The sequence below is a fragment of the Sebastes umbrosus genome, chromosome 6 (assembly GCF_015220745.1).
Source record: "Sebastes umbrosus isolate fSebUmb1 chromosome 6, fSebUmb1.pri, whole genome shotgun sequence".
Classification (NCBI taxonomy): domain Eukaryota; kingdom Metazoa; phylum Chordata; class Actinopteri; order Perciformes; family Sebastidae; genus Sebastes; species Sebastes umbrosus.
The window spans coordinates 29,880,460-29,907,272 of record NC_051274.1 but is presented as its reverse complement, the minus strand read 5'-3'; the positions used below and the strand labels follow the sequence as shown (position 1 = coordinate 29,907,272).

General features: G+C 39.2%; 1 protein-coding gene across 5 annotated transcripts; it reads left to right on the top strand.

Moving 5' to 3' along the window:
• The first annotated feature begins 352 nt into the window (after positions 1 to 352).
• On the top strand, positions 353 to 25,381 carry otud5a (OTU deubiquitinase 5a). 5 transcript variants are annotated; one of them, XM_037772699.1, is made up of 9 exons: positions 354 to 1,309; positions 8,447 to 8,537; positions 19,479 to 19,543; positions 19,616 to 19,772; positions 19,885 to 20,033; positions 20,905 to 21,123; positions 22,092 to 22,308; positions 22,502 to 22,573; positions 24,590 to 25,381. In XM_037772699.1, the coding sequence occupies exons 1-9, from the start codon at positions 662 to 664 to the stop codon at positions 24,724 to 24,726; spliced, it is 1,755 nt and encodes a 584-aa protein (XP_037628627.1). In that variant the 5' UTR covers positions 354 to 661; the 3' UTR covers positions 24,727 to 25,381. The 5 variants fall into 5 exon arrangements, with proteins under 5 accessions (XP_037628630.1, XP_037628627.1, XP_037628626.1 ...); XM_037772698.1 differs by having other exon boundaries at positions 355 to 1,309; positions 8,444 to 8,537; XM_037772701.1 differs by having other exon boundaries at positions 356 to 1,309; positions 8,444 to 8,537; positions 20,950 to 21,123.
• Positions 25,382 to 26,813: the final 1,432 nt, after the last annotated feature.

Below are 26,813 nucleotides of genomic sequence, written 5' to 3'. Positions count from 1 at the left end.
TAAGGAGCTTAGCAGCGGGCTGGATTAATAAATTATGAATATATAAAGTTTTATGTCATGACCTTTTAAACACTTGTTGTTTTTATTTAATTTTACATATAGACATATATACATAAATACATATATACACACATACAGACAGACGAACAATATTAATAATTAAATCAGAATTTCAAAGAAAGAGAGACATGACATTTCATGTATTTCACTTATCTAAAAAAGAAAACAAATAAAATAAAAGATAACTTCTGCTTATTGGTGAAATAATAGAAATAAAGATCTGATAAATGACCTGACGTAAAAAAGCAAAAAAAAGAAGCTGCCGTCTCAACCAGGAAGTGACGTCGTGTCGCTCCGTCAGGCTGTGTTGATGTTTTGTGGAGTGGACGCTGCTGGAGAGAAGAAGAGAAGAAGAGGAGGAGGAAGAGGAGCCGCGTTTTGTTTTTGTTCAACTAAACCGTCGAAGAGAAGCCGCGTCGTTCATCCCCGTCGGCCGCTTCGGTTCGTTGGGACTCTAAGGTCGGCGATTGGAGCCAAACGGGCCGGAGCCGGAGGACGAAAACACCGAAACATTTGATCCAGAAAGGAGAGAAGCAAAGGGAGGACTCGTCACCCGCTGACCCGCTGCTGCCTCCTCTCACACACACACCGACACACAGCCATGACGATCCTCCCGAAGAAGAAGCCCAGCTCTGGGGTGGGTGTCTCGGACCACGCTGATGACAGTCGGAGCGGCTCGGACCCGCACCAGCACCCGCACCCTCACGCGGGTCGCACCGGAGCCCGACCGAGAGCCTCCCCTCCGCCGTGGTCCTACCAGCCCGCTCCGCCCTCCGCTAGGGACGACCGGCGGAGCATCGAGGCGAGCTCCCGGCCGCAGCAGGCCTCTCCGCCGCCCGTCGGCTCCTCCGCGTCCCCGGTGGGGCCGGGCGACGGCAGCGGAGGAGTGGGGATGGGCATGGTGATGGTGGCCGGAGCCCGTGGGGAGCTCGTTGTGTCGGCTGGAGGCGGTGTCGGCTGCGGCGGAGGAGGTGGCGGAGGAGGAGGCGGCGGCATCGGCAGCTGCTGCTCAGGGCCCGGGTTGAGCAAGAGACGGCGGCAGCAGGCAGGCACCTGCTCCGGTAGTAGTGGAGGAGGAGGTAGTGGTGGTGTAGTGGCGGCTCTGGCCGGAGGAGGCCAGCCCGGTGTGACCGGACCGGGAGGAGTCGGCTCCAGCCAGGAGACGGAGGAAGGAGCCGGGAACAACAGCGAGGACGAGTACGAGAACGCCGCCCGGCTGCAGTCCATGGACCCGGCGACCGTGGAGCAGGTAGGAAGCTAACAGTTAGCTCACATAGCTAACATTAGCATGGAGCTACATGCTACATGCTAATGTGGCTACACAGGTGATAAACAGTAAACGGCTGTGTTGTGATGTGTTAGCATTTAGCTAGCTGGACTTCATAAAGACTTAATAAGCGTTTATTAATGTCACAGCTGACCACAATAAGCTCAGAAACATAATACTTAATAGAAGTAAGCGAATTATACTCAATAAATACGGATTTATCATAATAATAATGTGTTTTACAGTGAAAATCACGTTTTCTGATTGGCTGCCAGATGTCAGCTATCAGGACGTAATAAAGACTTAATAAGCGTTTATTAATGTGACAGGTGACAACATTAAACTCAGAAACATAATACTGAATGTCAAGATATTTAATAAATAGAAGTAAGCGAATTATACTCGATGTGTTTTAAATAAATAGGATAATAATATGTTTCACTGTGAACATCTCTTTATGTGCATTTAAAATCATGTTGCCAGGTGTGTTAAATGATACCTGTGTTCAGGTGAAACTAACATGTTAACACTGACTACAAAACACACTTTAAAACATGGAGGAGGATTTATAAACAGAGACATAATGGACTCTCAGGTGAGACCACAACCAGGTGTCCAGGTACACACAGGTGACCATGAAGAAACGTTTTTAAACATGTTTAAACATGTATATGTGGATGTGACAGGTGAAAACAGTAAACACAGAAACATAACACTGAATGTCAGAATACGTTTTAATAAATAGAAGTAAGCGAATTATACTGAATAAATAGGGATTTTTCAGAATAATAATGTGTCTCACAGTGAACATTCATGTTTTCTGATTGGCTGCCAGGTGTGTTAAATGATACCTGTGTTCAGTGTTCAGGTGAAACTAACATGTTAACACTGACTGCAAACACACTTTTAAACATGGAGGAGGTTTTATAAACAGAGACATAATGGACCCTCAGGTGTCCTCATAGAGACAACAACCAGGTGTCCAGGTACACACAGGTGACCATGAAGAAACGTTTTTAAACATGTTTAAACATGTATATTATGGATGTGAGAGGAGACAACAGTAAACTCAGAAACATAATACTGAATATCACGATGCATTTTAATAAATAGAAGTAAGTGAATTATATTAATATTATTTAATATAATTATTAATAACAACAAACACACTTTTAAACATTGAGGAGGATTTAAAAACAGAGACATAATGGACACTCAGGTGTTCTCATAGAGACAACAACCAGGTGTCCAGATACACACCGGTGGGATAAACAGTAAACTGGCTGTGTTGTGATGTGTTATTGTTAGCTAACAGGACTTAGTAAACACTTAATAAGCGTTTATTAATGTGACAAGTGACAGTAAGCACAGAAACATAATACTGAATGTCAAAATACGTTTTAATAATTAGAAATAAGCGAATTATACTCAATAAATAGGGATTTTTCAGAATAATAATGTGTCCCACAGTGAACATTCATGTTTTCTGATTGGCTGCCAGGTGTGTTAAATGATACCTGTGTTCAGGTGAAACTAACATGTTAACACTGACTACAAACACACTTTTAAACATGGAGGAGGATTTAAAAACATAATGAGACAGAATGGACTCTCAGGTGTCCTCATAGAGACAACAACAACCAGGTGTCCAGGTACACACAGGTGACCATGAAGAAACGTTTTTAAACATGTTTAAACATGTATATGTGGATGTGAGAGGTGACAACAGTAATCTCAGAAACATAATACTGAATGTCAGAATACATTTTAATAAATAGAAATAACCGAATTATACTCGATGTGTTTTAAATAAATAGGGATTTATCATAATAATAATAATAATCTGTCCCACAGTGAACATCTATTTATGTGCATTTAAAATCATGTTTTCTGATTGGCTGCCAGGGGTGTTAAATGATACCTGTGTTCAGGTGAAATTTAACATGTTAACACTGACTACAAACACACTTTAATATATTAATTTATTTTATTTAAACACAGACACATTTGTCCCTTTGGTCAGTGGACATGAGAGAAAAGACAGAATGGACTCCCAGGTGTTCTCATAGAGACAACAACCAGGTGTCCAGGTACACACAGGTGACCATGAAAAAACGTTTTTAAACATGTTTAAACATGTATGTGGATGTGACAGGTAATAACTGTCAGCATACGTAACTTCATACAAAGCGTTTAGCAGTTAACTGACTGGTGAAAGTAACTAGAGAGTTGCAGCGATTGGTCGATTCAGAAAATTAATCTGGGAAATATTTTGATAATGGATTTATTGTTTTGAGTCAATTTATTTTGAGACAAAAATCCCACAATGTTGTGGTTTGGTTCCAGTTTTTCTAATACTTCATGTCTCAGTCAACTGAACCTCTTGGTCAAAACAAGACATCATTCTCACTGTTTTCTGATGTTTTACAGATTAAATGATAGATTAGTTAATTAATTGAGAGAATAACCAACAGATTATTCATATTAATAATGAAAATCCCGAAAAGTAACCTGTTGATGAGTTAAACTGACTACAGACACACTTTAATATATTAATTTATTTTATTTAAACACAGACTTATTTGTCCCTTTGGTCAGTGGACATGAGAGAAAAGACAGAATGGACTCTCAGGTGTCCTCATAGAGACAACAACCAGGTGTCCAGGTACACACAGGGGACCATGAAGAAACGTTTTGAAACATGTTTAAACATGTATATGTGGATGTGACAGGTAATAACTGTCAGCATACGTAACTTCAAGCAAAGCATTTAGCCGTTAACTGACTGGTGAAAATAACTAGAGAGTTGCAGCGATTGGTCGATTCAGAAAATGAATCGCGGAAATATTTTAATAATGAATTCATTGTTTTGAGTCAATTTATTTTGAGACAAAAAAAACACAATGTTGTGGTTTGGTTCCAGTTTTTTTAATGCTTCATGTCTCAGTCAACTGAACCTCTTGGTCAAAACAAAACATCATTCTCACTGTTTTCTGATGTTTTACAAATTAAACGATAGATTAGTTAATTAATTGAGAGAATAACCAACAGATTATTCATATTAATAATGGAAATCCCGAAAAGTAACCTGTTGATGAGTTAAACTGACTACAGACACACTTTAATATATTAATTTATTTTATTTAAACACAGACACATTTGTCCCTTTGGTCAGTGGACATGAGAGAAAAGACAGAATGGACTCTCAGGTGTCTAGATGGTAACATTTAAATAACTAAACTATTGTTTTTGTGATATCGGAACACTTTTTTACTGACTTAAAGGATAACTTCTGTATTTTTTGAACCATGACCCTATTTTCACAACAACAATGGGAAAACAATGTTTCATATATAGTAACGAGCTGTGAGGTCAGTGAGCAGCGTCAGTGTAACGTTGCGTCCACTAACAGTGCTTGTTTTTGCGGCTGCCAGGCTCAGATTGTTAATATAAGTGTCTGACAACATTATGGAAAGAACCCCAGAGAGAAGTAAAACCTTTTTCTTACCTTTCACTTGATCTGGTCTGTTTGTTATTGTGTCCAAGGCCCTGTTCACACCTGGCAATAACATGCGTCCCGAGTGATCCGATCCATGTGTAGACAGCTCTAAGTACGTCTGTTCACACCTGGTATTAGAATGCGTCTCCACGTGCGTCTTGAGTGACCACTTGTGATCGGATCTCACTTCCCCGCTCTATATATGCAAATAAACACGTAGTAAACACACAGCTGATACAGAAGACGTTGTGACGTAATATTACACGAATGTCAGTAGTAATATCCTACATATTCCTGAATTCAGGTACATTTTATTAACATTTTATAACATTAAATTAAAGGTTATATAATTAAAAGGTCCGGCCTGCCTTTGCCGCTTTCGCCCGGCAACAGCCGGGTACAGAGGGGCGGTCGGGTGTCAGCTCTGTGCAAAGCAGGGGAACAAAAACACAGACAAAACACCGACAGTATGATAATAATGCAATTCTTGTCTGATAGTCTGTAGATATGTAGCCTATAGATAAGATATATTCTAATAAAATACATTTGTAGCGACAGAATACAGTAGAGCACAGAGGCCGTTTCCACGCTGCGAGGCGTCTGTCTGTCTATTAACATGAGGAGCGCAGTGAGACCAGCGGATCCCAGCGGGACGTCGGTAGAGTAGGCGGTTCTTCAATGTGGCCCAGGACACATTTACTACACACTGCTAAAAGAATGTGGTCATATGTGACCCAGACCACCTCTGAATGTGGTCTGAGTGATCCGATCTCAATGCGTCCTCAATGCGTTTTGAGTGCGTTCACACCTGTACTTAGAGCTGTCCACTTGTGATGCCGACTGTTGAGTCGCCTCATGTCGTCTTTGTTTTGGCCAAAAAGTTGCACTCGAATACAGCCGGCGTCATTATAAATGAATAAATGACTCGATAAATAAATAAATATGTCATTAAATGTAATATTAACATAAATGTAGCAATTAATTAATTAATTAATTGAAAAAAAAATGACAAAGATAGATATTTGTGTTTTAATTTGCTTCTTTATTTAATTATCTCTGAATGATTTTCTCTTTGCATTTCACCCTTTATTTATTTCCCCAAACTTATTTATTTCTGTATTTTTTTCTGTATACATTTCTTCATGCATTTCTGCCTCATTATGCAAATAGGGGGCTGTCACTCAAATATAAATATACAATAAATAAAAAACAAGAGCAAACATAAATAAATAAATGCAAAAATAAATTAAATATAAATAAAAAAATAAATGAATAGATAAAAAATAAATGCAACAATAAATAAAAGGGAAAATTAAACATAACATTAAATAAATAAGGGAATTAATACAAAGATAAATAAATAAAGAAGCAAATTAAAACAGAAATATCAATTTATGTCACATTTGATCAATTAATTAATGGCTACATTTATTTTTTATTGATTGGTTCATTGAGACATATTTCCTCGGGGCGACACTTAGTTTTGTGTTTGCACATGTAAATAATATCACTGGGTCATCATGGTTTTGGTGGGTCCTAAAATCAGCCAAATAAAAAGTTTGGTGTTAAATGACGTAATTAGAGCCTGTAGACCCCTAGATGATGTAATGGTGATGTAATGATGATGTATTTAATGAAATGAAAGTTAAAATGTGACAGGGAGGATTAACTTTAATATTGCTCTGATGGTGATGATGAGGTGGAGAAGATGAATCCAGCAGAGGTCACCTGTTGAGGTCACTCATGTGATACAGAAATGGTGTTGGTTTATGACCAAATACCTGCAGAACTAAAGACATTCATCAGCCTCAGCTGGACTCTGTGTGTTTACTGATCATTAGCTGATGTTTAGGTCTGCTAACAATTATTTTAATTATCAATTCATCTGCTAGTTATTTTCTCGACTCATTGTTTGGTTAAACATCAGAAAAAAGTGAATGTGACATCTTCAAATGTCTCATTTCAGTTGATAGAAAACAGAGAAAAGCAGAACATTTCGTGCATTGTGTACATTTAGTTTTTTTTCTATTTCCTACTTTGCCCTGCAGCTGCTGCACAACAACTTCCCTCTTGATAGATAGAGTTTTATCTTCTCTTAAAATCAGAGAAACTGACACAAGAGAATAGATAGACTGAAATGGTGAAATGATCATTTCAAAGGTTTGAAAGGTCCCAGGGGTATGGAGGACAGAACCTGCCAAAATCAAAAATAAATATATAAATGACTTGATAAATAAATAAATATGCCATTAAATGTAGCAAAAACAATATAAAAAATATATGTAGCCATTGATTTAAAATCTGACATAAATTTATATTTCTGTTTTAATTTGCTTCTTTATTTATTTATCTTTGTATTAATTCCCCTATCTATTTACGCTTATGTTTAATTTTCTCTTTTATTTATTTATGTATTCATTTTTAAATTTATTTATTTATTTTTGCATTTATTTTTAATTTATTTTTGCATTTATTAATTATTTACTTTTGCTCTTGCTTTTTATTTATTTTATATTTGTTTTTGAGTGACAGGACCCTATTTGCATAATGAGGCAGAAATTCATAGACCAATGTATAAAGAAAAGAACACAGAAATAATAATAAATAAGTTTGTGGAAATAAATAAGGGGTGAAATGTAAAGAGAAAATCTTGCATAAATAAATGAATACATAAAAAAAAATAGAGCAAATATAAATACATTTTTAAAATAAAAAATAAATACATAAACAAACAAAAGGGAAAATTAAACTGATACAGAACAAATATTTAAATAAATGTAGCCATTAATTAATTGATAAAATTGGACATAAATTGATATTTCTGTTTTAATTGTCTTATTTAATTATGTATTTATTATGATTGTATTATTTATTTACTCTTCTGTTTAATTTTCCGTTTTAATTATTCAGGTATTTATTTTTTATTAATAATTAAATGTATTTATTTATTTTTTAATTTGTGTTTTTGCACACATTATTTATTTATTTAATATTTATTTTTTAAATGTATTTATTTATATATTCATGCATTTATTTATTTATTTATTTATTTCTGCACGATTTCGTCTTTGCATGTCACCCCTTATTTATTTCCCCAAACCTATTTATTTCTGTATTCTCTTCTTTATACATTTCTTTTTACATTTCTTTATGCATTTCTGCCTCAAGAAAACAAGTGCAAAAATAAATAAGCAAAAAATAAATGAGAAAATAAAAGATAAATGAATACATTCAGAAAATAATAAAAATAAATACATAAATAAATAAAATGTAAGATTAAACAGAAGAGTAAATAAATAAGGGAATTTATACAAAAATAAATAAATAAAGAAGCTGATCAAAGCAACAATTTTTTAATGGCTACATTTATCTTTATATTATTATTATTATTATTATTAATAATAATAATAATAATAATAATAATAATAATCATATAATCATTTATTTTCACTCTAAATCCCTCTATAAGTAACACAATGACAGAATGTATGACAATTCAGGTCATGGGTTTCATACACTTTCTGTAATAAAACATCTAAAAGCAAACACCCTTCCATGGGGGAGCCTGGAACAAACTCTTAACATCTTAACATCTTAAATCTTGCGTGTGTGTTCAGCAGGAGCACTGGTTTGAAAAAGCTCTGAGGGAAAAGAAAGGCTTTGTCATCAAGAAGATGAAGGAGGACGGAGCGTGTCTGTTCAGAGCCGTGGGTGAGTGAAACACACACACTCACACAGAAAGACACACACACACACACACACACACACACACACACACACACACACACACACACACACACACCTTGCTCAACCCTCAGGTGTGTGTGTGTGTGTGGTTCTTCTGGTCACCAGCAGGTGTCAGCTGCTGAACTGTTTCTGTTTGTCTCCTCTCACTGGTATAAAGGAGGAGGAGCTGGCCAACTGTTAACGTGGACTACATGTGGTTGAAAAGTCTTTTAGATTATAACCTTCCTTTTAGGGCTGCACAATTAATCGAATATTAATCGCGATCACAATTTTGGCTTCCCACAATTAAATGAACATGATCGCCTGAGATATTGACGTTCAAAATGCTCCGCACATAGAAAACTCTGCAGCATATCAAAAAAACTAACAGCCAGCCACCAGCCGTCGATCGAGATGTTTTGGCTTCACTTTTGGGTATAGATATTATCTATAACAACCAATGTGTTTATGATTAAATTGAGAGCACAAAATTGTTTATCTAGCTCATATTGTTGCTATTTCTGCTCTAACAGTGCACCAGATTGAAGCATTTAACTTTAAAATGTAGCCGACACAGGGGTAGGGTGAATATTCCTGTACTTTTTCGTATTGCAATATACAGTATATATATTTAGCAGAAAAAAAAATATTCTAATGTCAGTTTTTTTCCAACATCGTGCAGCCCTAATTTGTACATTAGCAAGAATGTAGCACAGCATGGAAGTGAAAGCAGTGAAAGTGCAATAAAAATATGTTGTTGCTAAAATCAGTGAATAATCCTGGTATCAATATTGATCAAAATATTCATGATTATAGATAGATAGATAGATAGATAGATAGATAGATAGATAGATAGATAGATAGATAGATTGTAACTTATTGATTCCGAGGGAAATTCAAGTTTCCAGCATCACAGTTCCATAGTGCAAAACATATTAGTAAAAAGGCAGTAAAAAAGTTAGTAGTGCAAAGTACAAAAAAAAATATACCAGATATAAAAATACCAGGAGATGAAGAAAACTGTTAAAACTGAATATTGTGCAGGGTAACAACTGAGATACAGGACTTAAAAATGTGAATATAGTGCAGAAGAGACTGTTAGAAATAAATATAGTGCAAAAAGTGATATAGTGCTGGGTAATAAAATAAAGGAGATATACAGTAGAGACCAGGGGATTTAAGAAATGTCAAATACGGAATATAATGCAGGATGAGAACTGAGGTAGAGTTTTTTAAAAATAGACTAAAGTGCAGTATAAAGCTGTACATTGTTTGTAGAATACAGCTTTGAACATCATTTTGTCCGTAATCGTGCAGCCCTACTTCTCTCTGATGGGACTTCTGTGATTATATCAGCAACATTTTCACAGATTCTACTGGACAGATGTTGTTTATACAGTTAAATCCTGTATATTGTGAAAACGCAATATACAGGTTCAGCAGTGATGAGGCCTGTTGTGACTCTGCACTGACAGCAGAGGGTGCTCTGATACTGACACACTGTTTGTGTGTGTTGTGTGTGTTGTGTGTGTGTGTATAAATGTGGGTCACACTGAAAGATGAGTGTTTTCTGTGTCTGCCTTCAGGACCGCTCCATTCAGTGGAGTCCAGGTTGTGTTTCAGATAACGGCTGTTATGTCATCACGCTGTGTGTTTGTGTGTGTGTGTTGTACCTGTAAACACACACCTGTGTTATATAATAAACTCAGGTTGTCTCACAGCCTGAAGCTGCTCTGCCCTGTTTACCCAGCATGCTTTTGGGAGGGGTGTGTGTGACCTGTTATTGTGTCCGGTGATAAATGAACAGGCTGTGGGAGATGTGAGACCGTGGAGTCTGAGACCGTTTACAGAGTAAATCTCATGTTTAGTTTGTCTCAGTTTAACAACAACTAACAGTCCTGTTGGAGGACGTTTGAGTTGAGGTGATGATGTCACACTACAGGTGTGTTCAGGTGTGTCAGAGCTCTGCCGGAAGGCTGTTGTGTCAGGTACACAATAAAGGGTAACTTTTTATTTTCCAACATGAAAATATCTTCTAAGGGTGGGAAAAAATGTATTCACCTATGTATCGCGATTTTTTTTTTAAACAATTTTGAAATTGATTTTTTAATGCCAGAATCGATATATTTGCTTCATTTGAGTCTATGCGGAGGTAGAAGGAAGTTACCGCTTTTATTTTTGTAGTCTGAGTAACGTGACGTCATATCCGTTCCGTAACCGTCAACCAAAACAAACGACAAAATAGAAAACAGTGAAGAGTCCGCATGGATACGACCTGCACCCTCACATGTTAAATCCAAAGTGGTAAACACTACACATCCAGTAAAGGATGGAAACACTTTGGGTTTCACACATTGCAGGAAAAGCAGAGCTAGACATCACGGCTAAAGCTGCATGCTAACTCTGTCACGGACAGGAAACGTTGTCGTATCGCGGTAACGTGCGGTCAAGCCCGCCGTCACTCATCTCCGTAGTCAAATCATCATTCAACTTTTTCTCATGGTCTAGTGTTAAAAAAGTTAAGAAAAATCACAATAAATCGTAATATCGACTCGCAATACTTAAAAATCGCAATACATATCGAATCTGCACCCAAGTATCGAGATAGTATCGAATTGGGAGATAGGTGAATCATCCCAGCCCTAAAAGTTACCCTTTAAATGTGCTGTGTCCTCTGTTGGTCAACTCTGAGGTGTTTGAGTCGCGTCGAAGCCTCGCGTCCGTCCGACCTCAGAGGTTGTCGAGGTGTCTGTGGTGAGAGTGTTGGACGGACAGACAGGCGGACATGACTGTCTTCAGGTTTCACCTCTACACGTCTGACTTCTGATTCCTCTCACTTCTGTTTTCAGAGACCTGTTTCTCTGCTGCTTGTTGCATTTCACAGAAATCACACACAAACACACACATACACACATACACAAACAAACACAAACAAACACACACAAACACACACACACACACACACACACACACACACACACACACACACACACACACACACACACACACACACACACACACACCTGCCTACCTGAAACAGAAAGTGGACATCATGGTGTGAAAACAGTTTTGAGACATCAACCGCTAAACAAAGACAAGCTGTGTACCCGCTGCAGCGAACACGGGGGACTTTCTGATCAGTGGTTCCCGACCGTAGAGTCGGGACCCCCACACAGAGTCATGAGATGAGTTCCAGGCTAGTAAATAAGAAAAAGTCTGTGTATTTTCAGACTCTCGAATATGTTAGAGAAATTATTTAGTGAGCTTTTAAGCTTCTGTTTCCAAAGTCAATAATGAACCTTGAAGTTTACATTTATTGTTCATCTAAATTCTATGTTCTCTTCAAACCCTTCTAAGCCTTTTCCCCACGTGACCTGACGTAGGTTTCTGCATGATGACGCTGCTACATGTACAGTATATATACATCCTTATAGTCAGTGTATTAACGTTACATAAAGTAACTTAGAAGGCAGTCGGCGTGCTCCCAGTTTGGAGAAGCAAACGGGAGTACCGGCAGGAAGCTAAGCAATGTACTGCTGTGGACGCCACGTTAGTTCAGATCAGAATCACAATAACACAAACAAACTAACCGATCGATGCAGCGGTAGACCAGCAACTCCCCGTGTTCTGAGAGGGAAAATCACTGTTTTTTAATGGAGTCTGGTGGCTTTGATATAAGAGCTTCAGTTCCCCTTCAGAAAGGGCTGTCTGATGGCGAGGTAAAGCAGTGAAAATATTCTAAATATAGCGTACACTTAAACTGATATTGATTTTTTTAGGTGGCTAAAATCTGTTTTTCCGCTGCTCCCGTCCACAGCTGCTTTACCTCGCCGTCAGACAGCCCTTTCTGACGGGGAACTGAAGTTGTTATAGCGTTCTCTTCAAAGCCAGCGTTCACATCATTCATAACCTTATTGATTAGCTTACTGTGCTAACCTACGTCACTGCTGTGTGCTTACGGCTGAGTGGACGTTAACATAAGAAAAACACACAAAAGAAAGCAGTCGGACCCGCCCTTTAAGTTAATTACCTGAGCACTTGTTCAACTACATGTAAATACATCTGGGTGTGTTTCCGGTCGTCGGGTCACATTCCTGCTGTGAGATGAAACCTGACTGACCTGTCAATCATCCTCCCTGACACAGTTCAGCACTCTAAAAATAAGCTGTTATGTAAAAGCCTTGAAGGTTCTCTACTCGATATCCAGAGGATTATTATATCATCAGTTTTCAGATTGATTAAATCATCGTCTTCACTTCATTTCTGTGAGACTCAAACTGCAGCAGCTCACTGCTAAATGTCTGAGCGTCCCTGAACGCAGCACGTGACGATAACATCACATTAACAGATTATAAAGTTGACAACATGTTGAATGTTTGGAGAGTCTGTCTGCAGTCAGTTGAACTGGTTTCACTGGGATCACATTCCAAACTCTGCTGACTGAACCCGTCTGATCTGCCACTCTCCTTCGGTGTTACGGACTGCGTTGTTACGGTAACCGTGTCCGTCATCCCTTAAGGGTTTTTCCCTTCAGTCCCAACATCCTGTCAGGCCGGCGGCGTCTGACGCAGTCGTGTGACTCCTGATAGTATGGTTAGACTAATATAGAAAAGCGTGACGTGCGACGCCAGAGGGGGTCGCACGGCAGGTGCTCCGTATCACAGGAAAACAATACGGCTGAGATGATACGCCTATCTCCCGATTCGATACTATCTGGATGCCGATTCTACAAGTACTGCGAATCAGTATGACGATTTATTGCGATTTTTGTTAACTTTTTTAACACTAGACCAAGTTGAATCATACACTTCTAGGGACTTTTACTTTGGAAAATATCTAAATTAATCCAGTAAAAATGTTTGATTTTCAGCATGTATGTAGTCAGAGATGTCCTAAAGTCAAATATCTGGGGATTATTGTCTGGAATTATTTCTTAAAAAATTTTCAGCCACCCAAAAATCAAAGAATAAAGACATTTCCTTCACAAATTAGTGGTATATTCTTTTTAATTTATAAGGGACATTTCATGTTTTATACTTCTGGTGAATATAATCCAAACAATCTTATTTCCATATATGTATTTTGTATATACAGTTTCCTTTGGTATTACCTTATTTTGAAAACCAGACGTAGTCACAGATGTATAGTTAAGCTAACTTCGCTAAGTGCGTCTCTAGCTCTCCCGTCAGCTCCGTTCTCTTCATACATCCATGGTCATCTCCATCGGGGCCGTTTGAATGTATTTAACATAAATGTCAGTATATGACAAAATACACTTGGAGTGTTGTTTCAGTAGCGTTAAGGCCTCGTTTTTTTAGAAATAATTCAGAAAAAAACACTACCACAGCATTTTATGAAGCTTTTAAAGGAAGTGTTTTAACACACAGCTCAGCCGAACCTTGTACCGGGTCCGTCGGGGTAAAAGAGGTTAATGTTGCTCCAGGTTCAGTACATGATTTAGGCCCTGTGTCTAAACCTGTTTCATTATTTCACTGGTTATAGCAGGAGACTTGGAGGAATGGGTCATTTTGGCCCCGGGGACCCTGAGCAGGTTAGTCCAGCTGACTGACTGACTGACTGACTGACTGACCAATCAGGAGCTGGCTTCCAGTCGTGTGTCAGCGTTCCTCTGGTCCTCTGTGACTCAGCGTTTGAGTCATGACTCAGACTCACACAGCTGTTTGTCACTCATATGATCAATGATCTGTCAAACAATCACATGAGCTTTTTAAAAATAGTGCTGCAGCTGTTTCCACAGTGGAGCCAATCAGGTGACCGTTTGCATGACCTGCAGGACAGCTCGCTAAACATCAGTCACACCTCATATTGACAGTTTAAAGCCTCCCTCCAGTGTGTTTTGGCATTTCTATGATATTTCATATTTATTTGAGTCTTTTCCTGACTAAGTTGATTAGCCACACTGTTTTATCTTTTAACTTCCTCCACCTCAGTTTAGTGTGTTTATTTTCATAATGGCATTTGTGTGAAATCAAAGCAGTGAATTACACAAAATCCCACCGACAGAATTAACACAACACACCGACTGTCTCTCTCACTCGCTCTCTTCTTTACCGTCTCCTCCTGCTGGAGATAAATTAACGGAAAGCAGCCGATACCGGAGGTTTGCAGGCCTCTAACAGGTCTGAACGATGGGGAGCGTATAACTTTCAGCCCGAAAGAAAACAAGAGAAAAGTCCCGTTAGAGAATTAAATGATTCACAAAGCAGCCCGGTGCCGGATCTGAGGAGAGAGCGGCCGGTGCTGGTGGACGGTGAACCTCCAAAACATCCCGAAACTGCATTTCAAACGGCGGACCTTGCCAACATGTCCATCTGTCCTCCGGTGCACTGTGGCCGGCGTGCAGCTCCTCGGTGCAGCAGCAGCCGGACGGCCGCCTCTCCAGGAGGAGACAGTAAAGAAAAGAGCGAGTGAGAGAGAGTCGGTGTGTTGCGCTAATTCTTGTCTCATTTGTGGTCTGATAAACAGTAAATTCATCTAAACTGTGTTGAAAAACGATGCAATCTGGTTTCCATGGTAATGAATTGCGTCAGACTATTAACCACACCCCCAACAGGTAGTAAAACTGGCTGGAGGGGGGGAGCTTTAAGTTGCACTTCTCTGGCATGTTACAGCTGCTAAACATTAGCATGTTAGCATGTAGCTCAAAGCCCGGCTGTGTCTCAGTACAGCCTCACAGAGCTGCTGGCAGGACTGAAGACTGGTGATTTGGTTTTTAGCTGCTGCTACAGGGTAGCTGAGTGCACGTGTAGTGGCTAGAAGGGAACCAGCAAACCGGGGAAACTCTTGCGAGATTGTTAAGGTTAGGCATTGACCTTGAGGAGTTAAGTGAGGGTAGGTCGTCAGGCAGCGAATCTTTCGAGAGTTTTTGCAGATCTCAGATCAGATTTCACAGTTTGCGTGTCTCTCTTCTAGACACGACTGTGTGAACTCTGTCAAAGTAACGTCTGACCCGATTAACTGTTTGTGCCCAGACAGTTTGTGTAAAGAGGAAACTCCGCTGTTTCTCCATCAGTCTGTGTGTGGGTAAGAGTCTGATGTGGGTTTAAGGTGAACTTACACTCAATAGAGTTGTTTGTTTGACAGAAACACCGTGAACAAAGAGGAAGAAAGTGTCCCGCAGGTCTGATAACGGAGATAAAACCTGCATCCAGGATGTTTGGAGCTCTGAGGGTTTGACTTTTTACAAAACCGTAGTCAGAGGTCAAAGCTGTAAACTATCACAGGCTGTAACAAAGAATTGTCCCCGATCGGAGCCCTTTAATATTGATTATCAAATTGTATGACATCATAAAGTTTGATTATGTAAACAGAAAAGATCACTAACAGTTCATTTGTCCAGTTGTACATGGTAAAGTTTAACTCCCTATTTTATCTGTGATTTATCCTATAATTATTATTACTGTAAATGTGTACTTTATTTTTTATTATTTATGTTTTTAATCTTATTTTCTTTTCTTTCTTTTTTTTTCTCTTTTTTTTAAATTTAATTTAACTTTGTTTTTTATCCTTTTTGCATCAGCAGTGGGTGAGAGGGGACTTTGGGGAAAAAAATACCGAAATATGGAGCGACAATCATCTTTCAAATATTTTTTATTAGGGAAGCAAAATAAAATAAATAATAAAATAAATAATAATTATAAAAAACAAATCCACATCAGCGCCATAAAGCACACAGTTCAGGTAAACCATAAAATCTTCAGTCTGTCAGCTAAATTTATTGATTTGATAATAAATAAAACGTGACGTGATCAGCTGGAGGTCTCACTCTGTTGGAGTTGTTGGAACTACAAAAACACTTATGACTCGTGATCGTACGTCATCAACCTGACAGGAAGTTAGTTTAGATGTGATGTCAGACTGACGCGCTCCCGTGACGTCAGATTAATAATCAAATAATCAAGCATCTTTATTGATCATGTCTTTATTCTCTCTGTGTTTGAGCTTTTCTGGTGAACTACAGTACGCAGAATACTTTGCAGGTGGCAGGCCTGGTGCTGGTGGTCGGGGTGGTGTCAGAGGCTGTGAGCGTCAGATAAAAACTTTATCGACAGCAGTACTTCATTCCTCTTAGGCCCCCCCCCTTCTTAGAATAAGGTCAAGACTGACCAATCAGAGCGCTCGCTGTGGTTTCCTGTATGTATGTGTGTGTGGTTTATTATTACTTCTGCAGAAGTCTATCAGTGTTTCTCACCAACCAACACATATTTACCGTATAGTCTCCTCCTCCTCTCTCCTTGTTTCCTCTCCTTGTTTCCTCTCAACACTGAACAGACACGTTCCCAGAAGGCAACAGGTCAAAATAAAACTGAAAATACTAAATACGGTTCCTTTTTCTTCGTCCTGGTGATCATCACATCTGGGTGATGCTGTTGGATGTGTTTCCATTCTCAACGTGATAACGGCACCACTGCGCTCTGAAACCCGTTATTTCAAATGGCTGCAGCGCCCAAAGCCCAAGTTTGAGCTCAAACTGCGCTTTGTCGCGAGCATAGACTGCTCTGTTCCGCCGGGAAACGACAGTTGGTGTAGCTCTGTTGTCGTCCGGGTGGAAACAGTAGGGATTATACACGCTGTTCAGTTCCAGAAACAGACTTAGATAACGAAAAGATTCAGATTCAGACAACTTTATTGATCCCAATAAGGGCAATTCAATTCACAGCTTACCCCATCACAAACACACACAGACAACATCCAGACAAACATCCAAAATGTTATGTCAATCACAGATCAGTAAAATTGACAAACAGAGGTCGGTAAAGGACAGCAGATAAATTCATAAAATATAATAAATAGCAATAAAATAGAGAAAAAGAGAAAACAAATAGGTAATAAATAGACATTGTTACATGAAAAGGAAAAAAAAGTGTGAAAAAAATACAGGAGAATTGTGACGCCGGGAGGAAACCGGCAGAGGGCGATGAAAAACGTGAGTCTCCCGGGAAAATCGGGAGGGTTGGCAAGTATGAGTGCTAACCTCAGCACATGTTGCTAACGGCGTGTGGCTGAAAGTTTCCGGGTGAAACTCCCGCTTGTGAACTCATTGAACTGACTGCATCGGCATCGGACCGTGAAGGTTCGGTATGAATACAGAAACAGAAACCGTTCCAGTCCTGACCTGCAGACAGATGTTGTTTGAGTCAAAGTATCAGAATCATCATTTAGAGAGAAATGCTGCGACACCAAAACGTTAAGATATTTTTAAAGCAGAACCAACAAAATTATGCTCATTAACACACCGCCGTGCATGACATGATATGACCTTAGCCTGCAAAGAAACACACACACACACACACACACACACACACACACACACACACACACACTGTTTCCTCCACCCTGTGTTTGTTTCACCTGCCGCAGCCCAACCAGGGTGTTAGTTTTGTTATGAGTGTGTATTCTGCTTTCTGTGTGTGTGTGTCGTCCATCAGTCAGCAAGTTCAACATCGCAACTAACTGACTTTACACACACACACACACACACACACACACACACACACACACACACACACACACACACCCACACGCATTGTTGATGAGAAAAAGGAAGTTGTCAGGGAGGTTCTGAGAATCGCCGTGGCGACAGACCATGTGACTTGCTGGAACTCAAACCCAAGTGATGCTCATTTGCATACCACTGAGGAAGTGTGTGTGTGTGTGTGTGTGTATGTGTGTGTATTTAGAGGTGTGAATCCTTGGAAATCGGGTTCCCTTGTATTCAGAGGTTATTTGTGTATTTAGGATGTATTCTGTATTTAAACCACTGAGTGCGTATAACCTCCAAATGTTGAACTATTCCTTTAAGTCAACGCGTCTTGTTGAAGCTCTCTGTGTGACTGAACACACCATGACAATGATGACAACACACACTCCAGTAAGCTTTAAAGCTTAGGTTTGTGATGTATTTTAATGATGTTCCTGTTATATTAGTGAAGTTCTCATCACATCACAACAGCAATCAATAAATTTAATGCTCTGACAAAACAAAAAAAATAAAAATATCCAGTATCCGTGGCTGTCAGGACTGTAATAAACCGTCCAATCATTTCATTCAGCCCGGATGTAATGACTGGACGGGCTTCCTGCCTACCTGTCTGCCTAGGGCTGGGACGATACACCTATCTCCCAATTCGGCACTAGCACGATATTTGGGTGCCGATTCGATATGTTTTGCGATTTTTAAGTATTGGGATTCGATATTATGATTTATTGTGATTTTTGTTACCTCTTTTAACACTAGACCATGGGAAAACGTTGAATCATACACTTCTAGAGACTTTTACTTTGGAAAATCTCTGAATGAATACATTAAAAATGTTTGATTTTCAGCGTGTATGTAGTCAGAGATGTCCTGAAGTCAAATATATCAGTCATTGTCAGGACCAGCAACCCAGAAATCAAAGAATAAAGACATTTCCCTCACAAATTAGTGGTATTTTCTTTTTAATTTATAAGGGACATGTAATGTTTTATACTTCTGGTGAATATAATCCATCAATCTTATTTCTATATATGCATTTTGTATATACAGTTCCCTTTGTTAACAACTTATTTTGAAAACTGGACGTAGTCACACGTGTATACTTCCTTTAACTTCTCCAAGTCCATCTCTAGCTCTCCCGTCAGCTCCGTTCTCTTTAAACATGCATGGTCAGCTCCATCGGGGCCGTTTCAATGCATTTAACATAAATGTCAGTATATGGGTGCTCTACAGTTGTAGCGTCGGCCCCAAGCCTCTGCTTTTCCTGCAATGTGTGAAACCCAAAGTGTTTCCATACTCTGCTTGGTGGAGCAGACAGACGGGACTTAGGTGAACACACATAAGTTTTCATGTGAACACGGTGTTATAAATGTGATGGAAGGAGTTTTAGTGTTCCCTCTAACCCGGAGTGTGTGTTTGTCTCTCAGCTGACCAGGTGTACGGAGACCAGGACATGCATGAAGTGGTCAGGAAACACTGTATGGACTACCTGGTGAGTCTCTCTACTTTTTACTGGCATTATTTAAACTTTTCTTCTGTCATAATAAAGTTGTTTTCCTTCCAGATGAAGAACGCCGACTATTTCTCCAACTACGTGACAGAGGACTTCACCACATACATCAACAGGAAGAGGAAAAACAATTGCCACGGCAACCACATCGAGATGCAGGCGATGGCCGAGATGTACAACAGGCCGGTGGAGGTGTACCAGTACAGCACAGGTGAGTCTGTCTGTCCAATAACAAAGCTCCAGATCTGTCAGCCAATCACATCCCACCAACCTCACCCCTCCTCCTCCTCCTCCTCCTCCTCTTCTTCCTCCTCCTGCCACAGAGCCAATCAACACGTTCCACGGCATCCACCAGAACAACGACGAGCCAATCAGAGTGAGCTACCACCGCAACATCCACTACAACTCAGTGGTGAACCCCAACAAGGCCACGATCGGGGTCGGACTGGGACTGCCCGCCTTCAAACCAGGGGTAACAGAACCTTTAAAGTTGTTGTTCACACCAAGAGCAAACCAAACTTTCACCTCACTTTACTCGCGCGAGTTGGACCGCCGGTATCATTTCTGTTCATTCGTGCTAGACGCGCCGGAGAGGAGAAGGAGCTTGTCTCCATAGATACCAACAACTTTTCTGTGCACCATTTCCTCCATCAACCATGGAAGAAATAACCATTGTTGCTGCTTTGTACATGTCGTGGAAGACCCAGATATGTGAGAAAACCACTCGGTGGCGAGCTGTATTCACATACAGTGCCTTTTCACTTACTGTATCTAGCAAGCCACACGTCGCTACTGCGGTATGAACCCAAAATAAACAGATTTTGCCTTGATTTAACTGCAATAAACGGATGAAAAAGATGCCGAAATAACAACATAATGATGTTGATTTGTAAAAAGTCTGAATTCATGCTTTGTCAGGTCTGTCCACAAGACGACAAGCAAACAACTTTTAAAAGTTTGTTTTCTGAATGGAGTTTGGTTCCATCAGTGGCAGGCTATGCAGCTGCTCCATCAACACTCAACATAAAGTCATCTAGGCATAAATACGGCAGCGACGTTGTTGTTTCTTCCATAGACAGTCTGTGGTTAATACACATACATTTCTACATGCAAAACGTTTGCTTCGCTCTTGGTCTGAACACACGTTAACACCTTTAAGACCAGAGAGCAGCTCCAGGGTTTCAGACTGGGAGGCGTCTGCAGAACTTCACTATGAATCCTCATGTTTTTAATTTTCCTTCAGTATCACGGTTATCCAGTGATGTGAACTGCTGATATTTAATACTAGCCAGGAAAAGTGTGTGTTCAGTACTTTGTGGGCTGGTTCGTGTATTAACTGACAGAGGACCCCCCCACCCCAACCCCCCCGTCCTCAGTACGCGGAGCAGACGCTGATGAAGTCGGCCATCAAGACGTCAGAGGAGTCGTGGATCGAGCAGCAGATGTTGGAGGACAAGAAGAGAGCGACAGACTGGGAGGCGACCAACGAGGCCATCGAGGAGCAAGTGGCCCGGGAGTCCTACCTGCAGTGGCTGCAGGACCAGGAGAAACAGGCCAGACAGGTATGTCACCACTCCCCGCAGTCAATCGGGGTCATATGACTGGTTCCACTGGCTGACGGAAACTCCTTCAATCATTATGTGTTGAGTCTAATTAGAAAAGAGGAGCAGCTGATTAACTGGAATGTGACCTGCATCTTAAAATCAGATGAAACTGGTTCATCGTCATTATCATGTTTACCTGTTAAAACTGTAAACATGTTCTGTCCCACATAGAGCTCACTGTAGGGAAACACATTTACACCCAATCTTCATCCTGCAAAAAAGAACCATAAGAATATAATATGTAGGATACAATATGAGAATAAAATATGTAGTATAAAATATAAGAAAAAAATATACAATAGAATAAGAATATAATATATATTATATAATATAAAAAATATATAATATACAATAGAATAATAATATAATATATATTACACAATATAAAAAATATATAACATACAATAGAATAAGAATATAATATGTAGCATACAATATAAGAATAAAATGTTGTATAAAATAAAAATAAATAAGAATATAAAGAAAGAATATATAAGAATATAATATACAGTATAATATACAATAAAATAAGAATATAATATATATATATATATATATATATATATATTATAATATAAAAATATATAATATACAATAAAATAAGAATATAATATATATTATACAATATAAAAATTATATAATATACAGTATAATAATAATATAATATATAATAAACAATATAATAATATGTGTAATATACAATATTATAATATAATATATACAGTATAATAATAATATAATATATAATATACAGAATAGTAATATAATATGTAGTATACAATATAATAAGAATATAATATACAATATAATCATATAATATATAGCACTAAAATTTCAGAGCCAAACATCATTCATTACCTAATAGTTTCAGATGAGAGTCAACATGATGTGAGAGGAATGTGTGTAACATTATTCATCGTTCTCAGCCCCGTAAGGCCACCGCAACCTGCAGTTCGGCGACAGCAGCGGCCTCCAGTGGACTGGACGACTGGAGCGCCCGGTCGCCACGGCAACGTGACTCCGACCCCTCCCACTCCCATTCCCACTCCGACCTCCCGGCTGCCCCGTCGACCAACAACAAGCCTCCCTCCCCCGCCGGAGCCGCCCTCATCCTGAGCAAACCGCCCTCGCCCTGCGCACCAGGTAACACACACACGCACACACACACACACACACACACACACACACACACACACACACACACACACACACACACACACACACACACTCTCCCTGACCCCTGTCCCTAAAGGCAGAACGATCAAGTGCAACAGCCGGCCTTCATCGCCGCTAGTTCTCTGATGTCGGTTTGGTCTGTGTGTGTGCGTGTGCGTAGGTCCCAGTAATCAGAGTCGTCATCATTTGGAGTACAGAGCCATCATGCAGGAGATGTCACCTACAGCGTTTGGTAAGACTCTATTTCTAACTACAACTAGTACTACTACAGTTAAGGTACTTTCAGACTGCATCTGCAACATCTTGTTGTGTATTTTGATCAGGTAGCAGCAACACCTGTACCAGGTGCAGTACACTACAGACTAGTGATGTCACCATAAATTTAGTAGTCGATACCAATACCAGTGAAATTCCACGATTCTCGATACCAATTCGATACCACGGTAAAAAACAACAGTAAAACAGTAACTCCCACGTACTTCAACATTCACTTCTTTATTACCGTTGTCATACTGTTTTTTGTTAGGAAGGTAAACAGGTCATAATTCCCTCTCTATTTTATATTGCTGTGAAACATCACCTTCAAACGACTATTCAAGTTTCTCACCAAAAACTACATTTTACAAGATTAACGCATTAACACAACTTGTGATTTTTAGGTCGTAGCGGGCTCAGTGTTAAAGCTAGAGTGAAGATACTGGTATCATATGAAACTAGAAAACCTAAGAAATCCATTGATAACGCTCTAAACTGTCATTGCCTTTTTCAAAGGGGTCCCTTGACATCTGACCTCCAGATGTGTGAATGAAAATGGGTTCTATGGGTGCACCTGTGAGGGTTTCTGGACAATATTTGTCATTGTTTTGTGTTGTTAATTGATTTCCAATAATAAATATATACATACATTTGCATAAAGAAGCATATTTGTCCACTCCCATGTTGATAAGAGAATTAAATACTTGACAAATCTCCCTTTAAGGTACATTATGAACAGATAAAAAATGTGATTAATATGCAATTAATCATGATTAAATATTTGAATCCGTGGACAGCCCTAATTTGAACACATCATGATAACGTTAAAATTGGCCTTCTGCCAATACTCATTTTTACTGAATACAGCCTGAACGCATCATATGTAAATCAATTTTCCAAACCACGGAGGAAAAGAAGCTGAGCAGCATTCAAATGTCAACGTGATGAATGAAGCTTCCAAGTACTCGGTACAGCTCTAGTTAATACTACTAGTGTACTCACTACAGTACTAGAACTGCTGCCATGTTTACTACTACAGTTACTGTAGTACTGCTGGTACTTGTACTGCTACAGAGTTTGTGTGTGTGAGTGAGAGGTTATCTGAGGTGAAGCAGTATTTTTGTATCTAGCAGCTGAGTTTTATCAGATGTTTTCAGCAAATCTGTCAACACTGAAGTATTGTACTATCAGAGTACAGAAAGTACACCAAGATGTTTCTGTCTGTTTCCTTTATTCCTGTTTTCCTCACATATTATCAGGAGCTGTTATCACTGAACACACTGCCGTCCTCTTGGCTTCTCTCTCAGCTGGAGTCTGAACAATAATAATAATAATATTAACCTTTATTCATACAGAACTTTTCAAAACAAAGTGCTTTACATGGTTGAACCAGCATTGAAATATTTCATGTGGACGCCTCGTTAGTTTAGATCAGAAAGTCACACAATAACACAAACTAACTAACCGATCGATGTAGCGGTAGACCAGCAACTCCTCGTGTTCTGAGAGGTTAAATTGCTGGTTTTGTGAATGGAGTCTGGTGGCAATAAAGCAGTGAAAATAATCTAAAAATAGCGTACTATTAAACTGATACAGATTCTTTCACAGCAGCTTTACCTCGCCATCAGACAGCCCTTTCTGACGGGGAACTGAAGGCGTTATATCGCTCTCTTCAAAAAGCCACCAGACTCCATTCACAAAAACAGCATTTTGACCTCTCCGAACCCGGGAGTATACATACAACCCCACTTCAAAAAATCTGAATTAACCATTTCAGTTATTTCCAAACGTATCACAGCTAACGTTGACTCAGCTAGTGCTAGCGTTCACATTATTCATAACCTTATTGATTAGCTTACTATGCTAAACTACGTCATTGCTGTCTGCTAACGGCTGAGTGGACGTTTCAACAGAACGCCGATGAACCCGGCCTTTAAGTTCGGTTCTGAATGCAGGACTCTTACTGGTGTGTGTGTGTGTGTGTGTGTCTCAGGTCTGACAGACTGGGAGGACGATGAGATTCTGGCGTCGGTGCTGGCCGTCTCCCAGCAGGAGTACATGGACAGCATGAAACACCAGAGCTCCGCCGCCATGCATCGAGAGAGAGAGCCGTCACCCGACAGCAGCTGATAGCCGGCCGACACACAACAACACACACAAACAACACAACGATGACCTTTGACCCTCCCCAACCCCCCTTCACCTCTGACCCCCCAGAAGGAGATCGACCAGGGAAAAAAATAAAACATCAAACAAAGAAATGCACACTTGTTTTTTTCTGCAGACGTTTTAACTCATCCGCTCATCGTCTCCTCTTCCCTTCCTTCCTTCCCTGTTTCCTTCCCTCCTTTCCTCTCTGTCTCATCTTTCCCATGATACCCTCCTTCCAGCCAATACTTCACCTCAAGTCTTACTATGTTTTAAAGCTAGTTCCTGCTAACACCGCTAACTGGTTAGCTTAGCTGTCTATAGCAGAATGGTTTCCCGCTCATTCTCACTGCTCTCGTAGCTCCCACTGGCGGCCACTTTGTGTCGAGCAACACACTTTCCATCTTCATCTGGGGAAAAATATCTACAGCCAGCACTGACTTCACAGTCTGGAACACCTCCTCTCTCTTTCTCCTTGTTGTCCTCCTCCTCCTCCTCTTCCTCAACACCACCATTACTTCCTTCATCATCATCGTCATCATCATCATCATCGGACTTATTTAGCTGCATGTTTAATCGACCACGACCAATATCATCATAGAGAAAAAGCGACAAATAAAAAAAGGAGATAAAAAAATGTGAGAATTGTCATACTTATCCTCTTAATGATTGATTATTATTGTTGTTATTATTAATAATATAAGTTTGTTTTATTTTATTTTTTCGTTTGGGATGAAATACCTTTTTTTTCTTGGAATAAAAAGAGGAAAATGTTTCTGAAAAAAAAGATTTTGTTTCTTTTCTGCACTCAAACACGCTGACCTTCTCTTCTCTTCTACGAGTACAGAGCACGTGTCAAACAACATAATGTGTAAAGTTATAAAAACAGGTGCACAGAGAAAACACAATTGTTGTTTTAACCCTTTTATTGGGATAACATACAGTTCAGACTGTCGGAGTCGTAAACCCTCGAGGTCACAAACACGTCCAGACTAAATAAATTGAAACAACAAATGTCTTTACAACGTTTTTGTTCGCAGTGTAAGCAAAAGAAGAGATAAAAAGTTTTAATTTCACAAACCAAAGCAGGAAAGGCAGCGGAAATATTAACACATGCAATATTAAAATGCTGTTTACACATGCATAGATCACTAATTCAACAGTTTTAATATACAATAATATATTACTCACAGAACCTGTTCTGCTGCACAAACAAATACTTTTGATACTTTAATACCTTTTGTTGATAATATTGTCAGTAATATTTTACTTTATATTGCAAGTAAAAGAAGTGAAAACTACAAAAAAATGTGTTATTACAAAAATGATTTCTGTTTTTACAAAACATTCATTACACATCAAATTTAATAAAAACATTTTTTTTTCAAAACCGTAAAATTAATCAGTCTCGTCTTATTTTGACAGTCAGGCAGTGGTGGAATGTAAGTACATTTACTCAAATATCCTACTGTGGCCTACAAATTCGGGGTACTTGTACTTCACTTAGTACCTATTTCCATTTTCTGCTACTTTCTACTTCTACTCCACTACTCAGTGAAATATTGCACACTTGTATCATCAATACTTTTACTTTAAAGGTCCCATATTGTAAAATGTGAGGTTTTCATGTGTTTTATATTATAAAGAAGGCTTAAGTCCTATATAAATACTGTGAAAGTATCGAAACACTGAATCCAAAGGGAAATTCTAATCGCAATTCTATTGCAATTCCGTCAAAATGCGCTAAAACGGAGCGTTTCAGACAGAGGGTAAATACAGGCATATTCAGGCTGACAGAATGAGAAAAATAAAGTTTTTTTTTAACATTACAGCATGTAAACATGTTCTAGTAGAAACACAAAATACAAGTATGAACCTGAAAATGAGCATGATATGTCCCCTTTAAGTACATTTAGATGATAATACATACTTTGAGAGCAGGACATTTACTTGTAGTGGAGTATTTCTACAGTGTGGTATTAGTTCTATTAAAGGATGGTCAGTCAGGGGTTCTATTTTGACCTTTCTAGTAAATTCTTGTACTGACACATTTATTTTGACAGGAACAG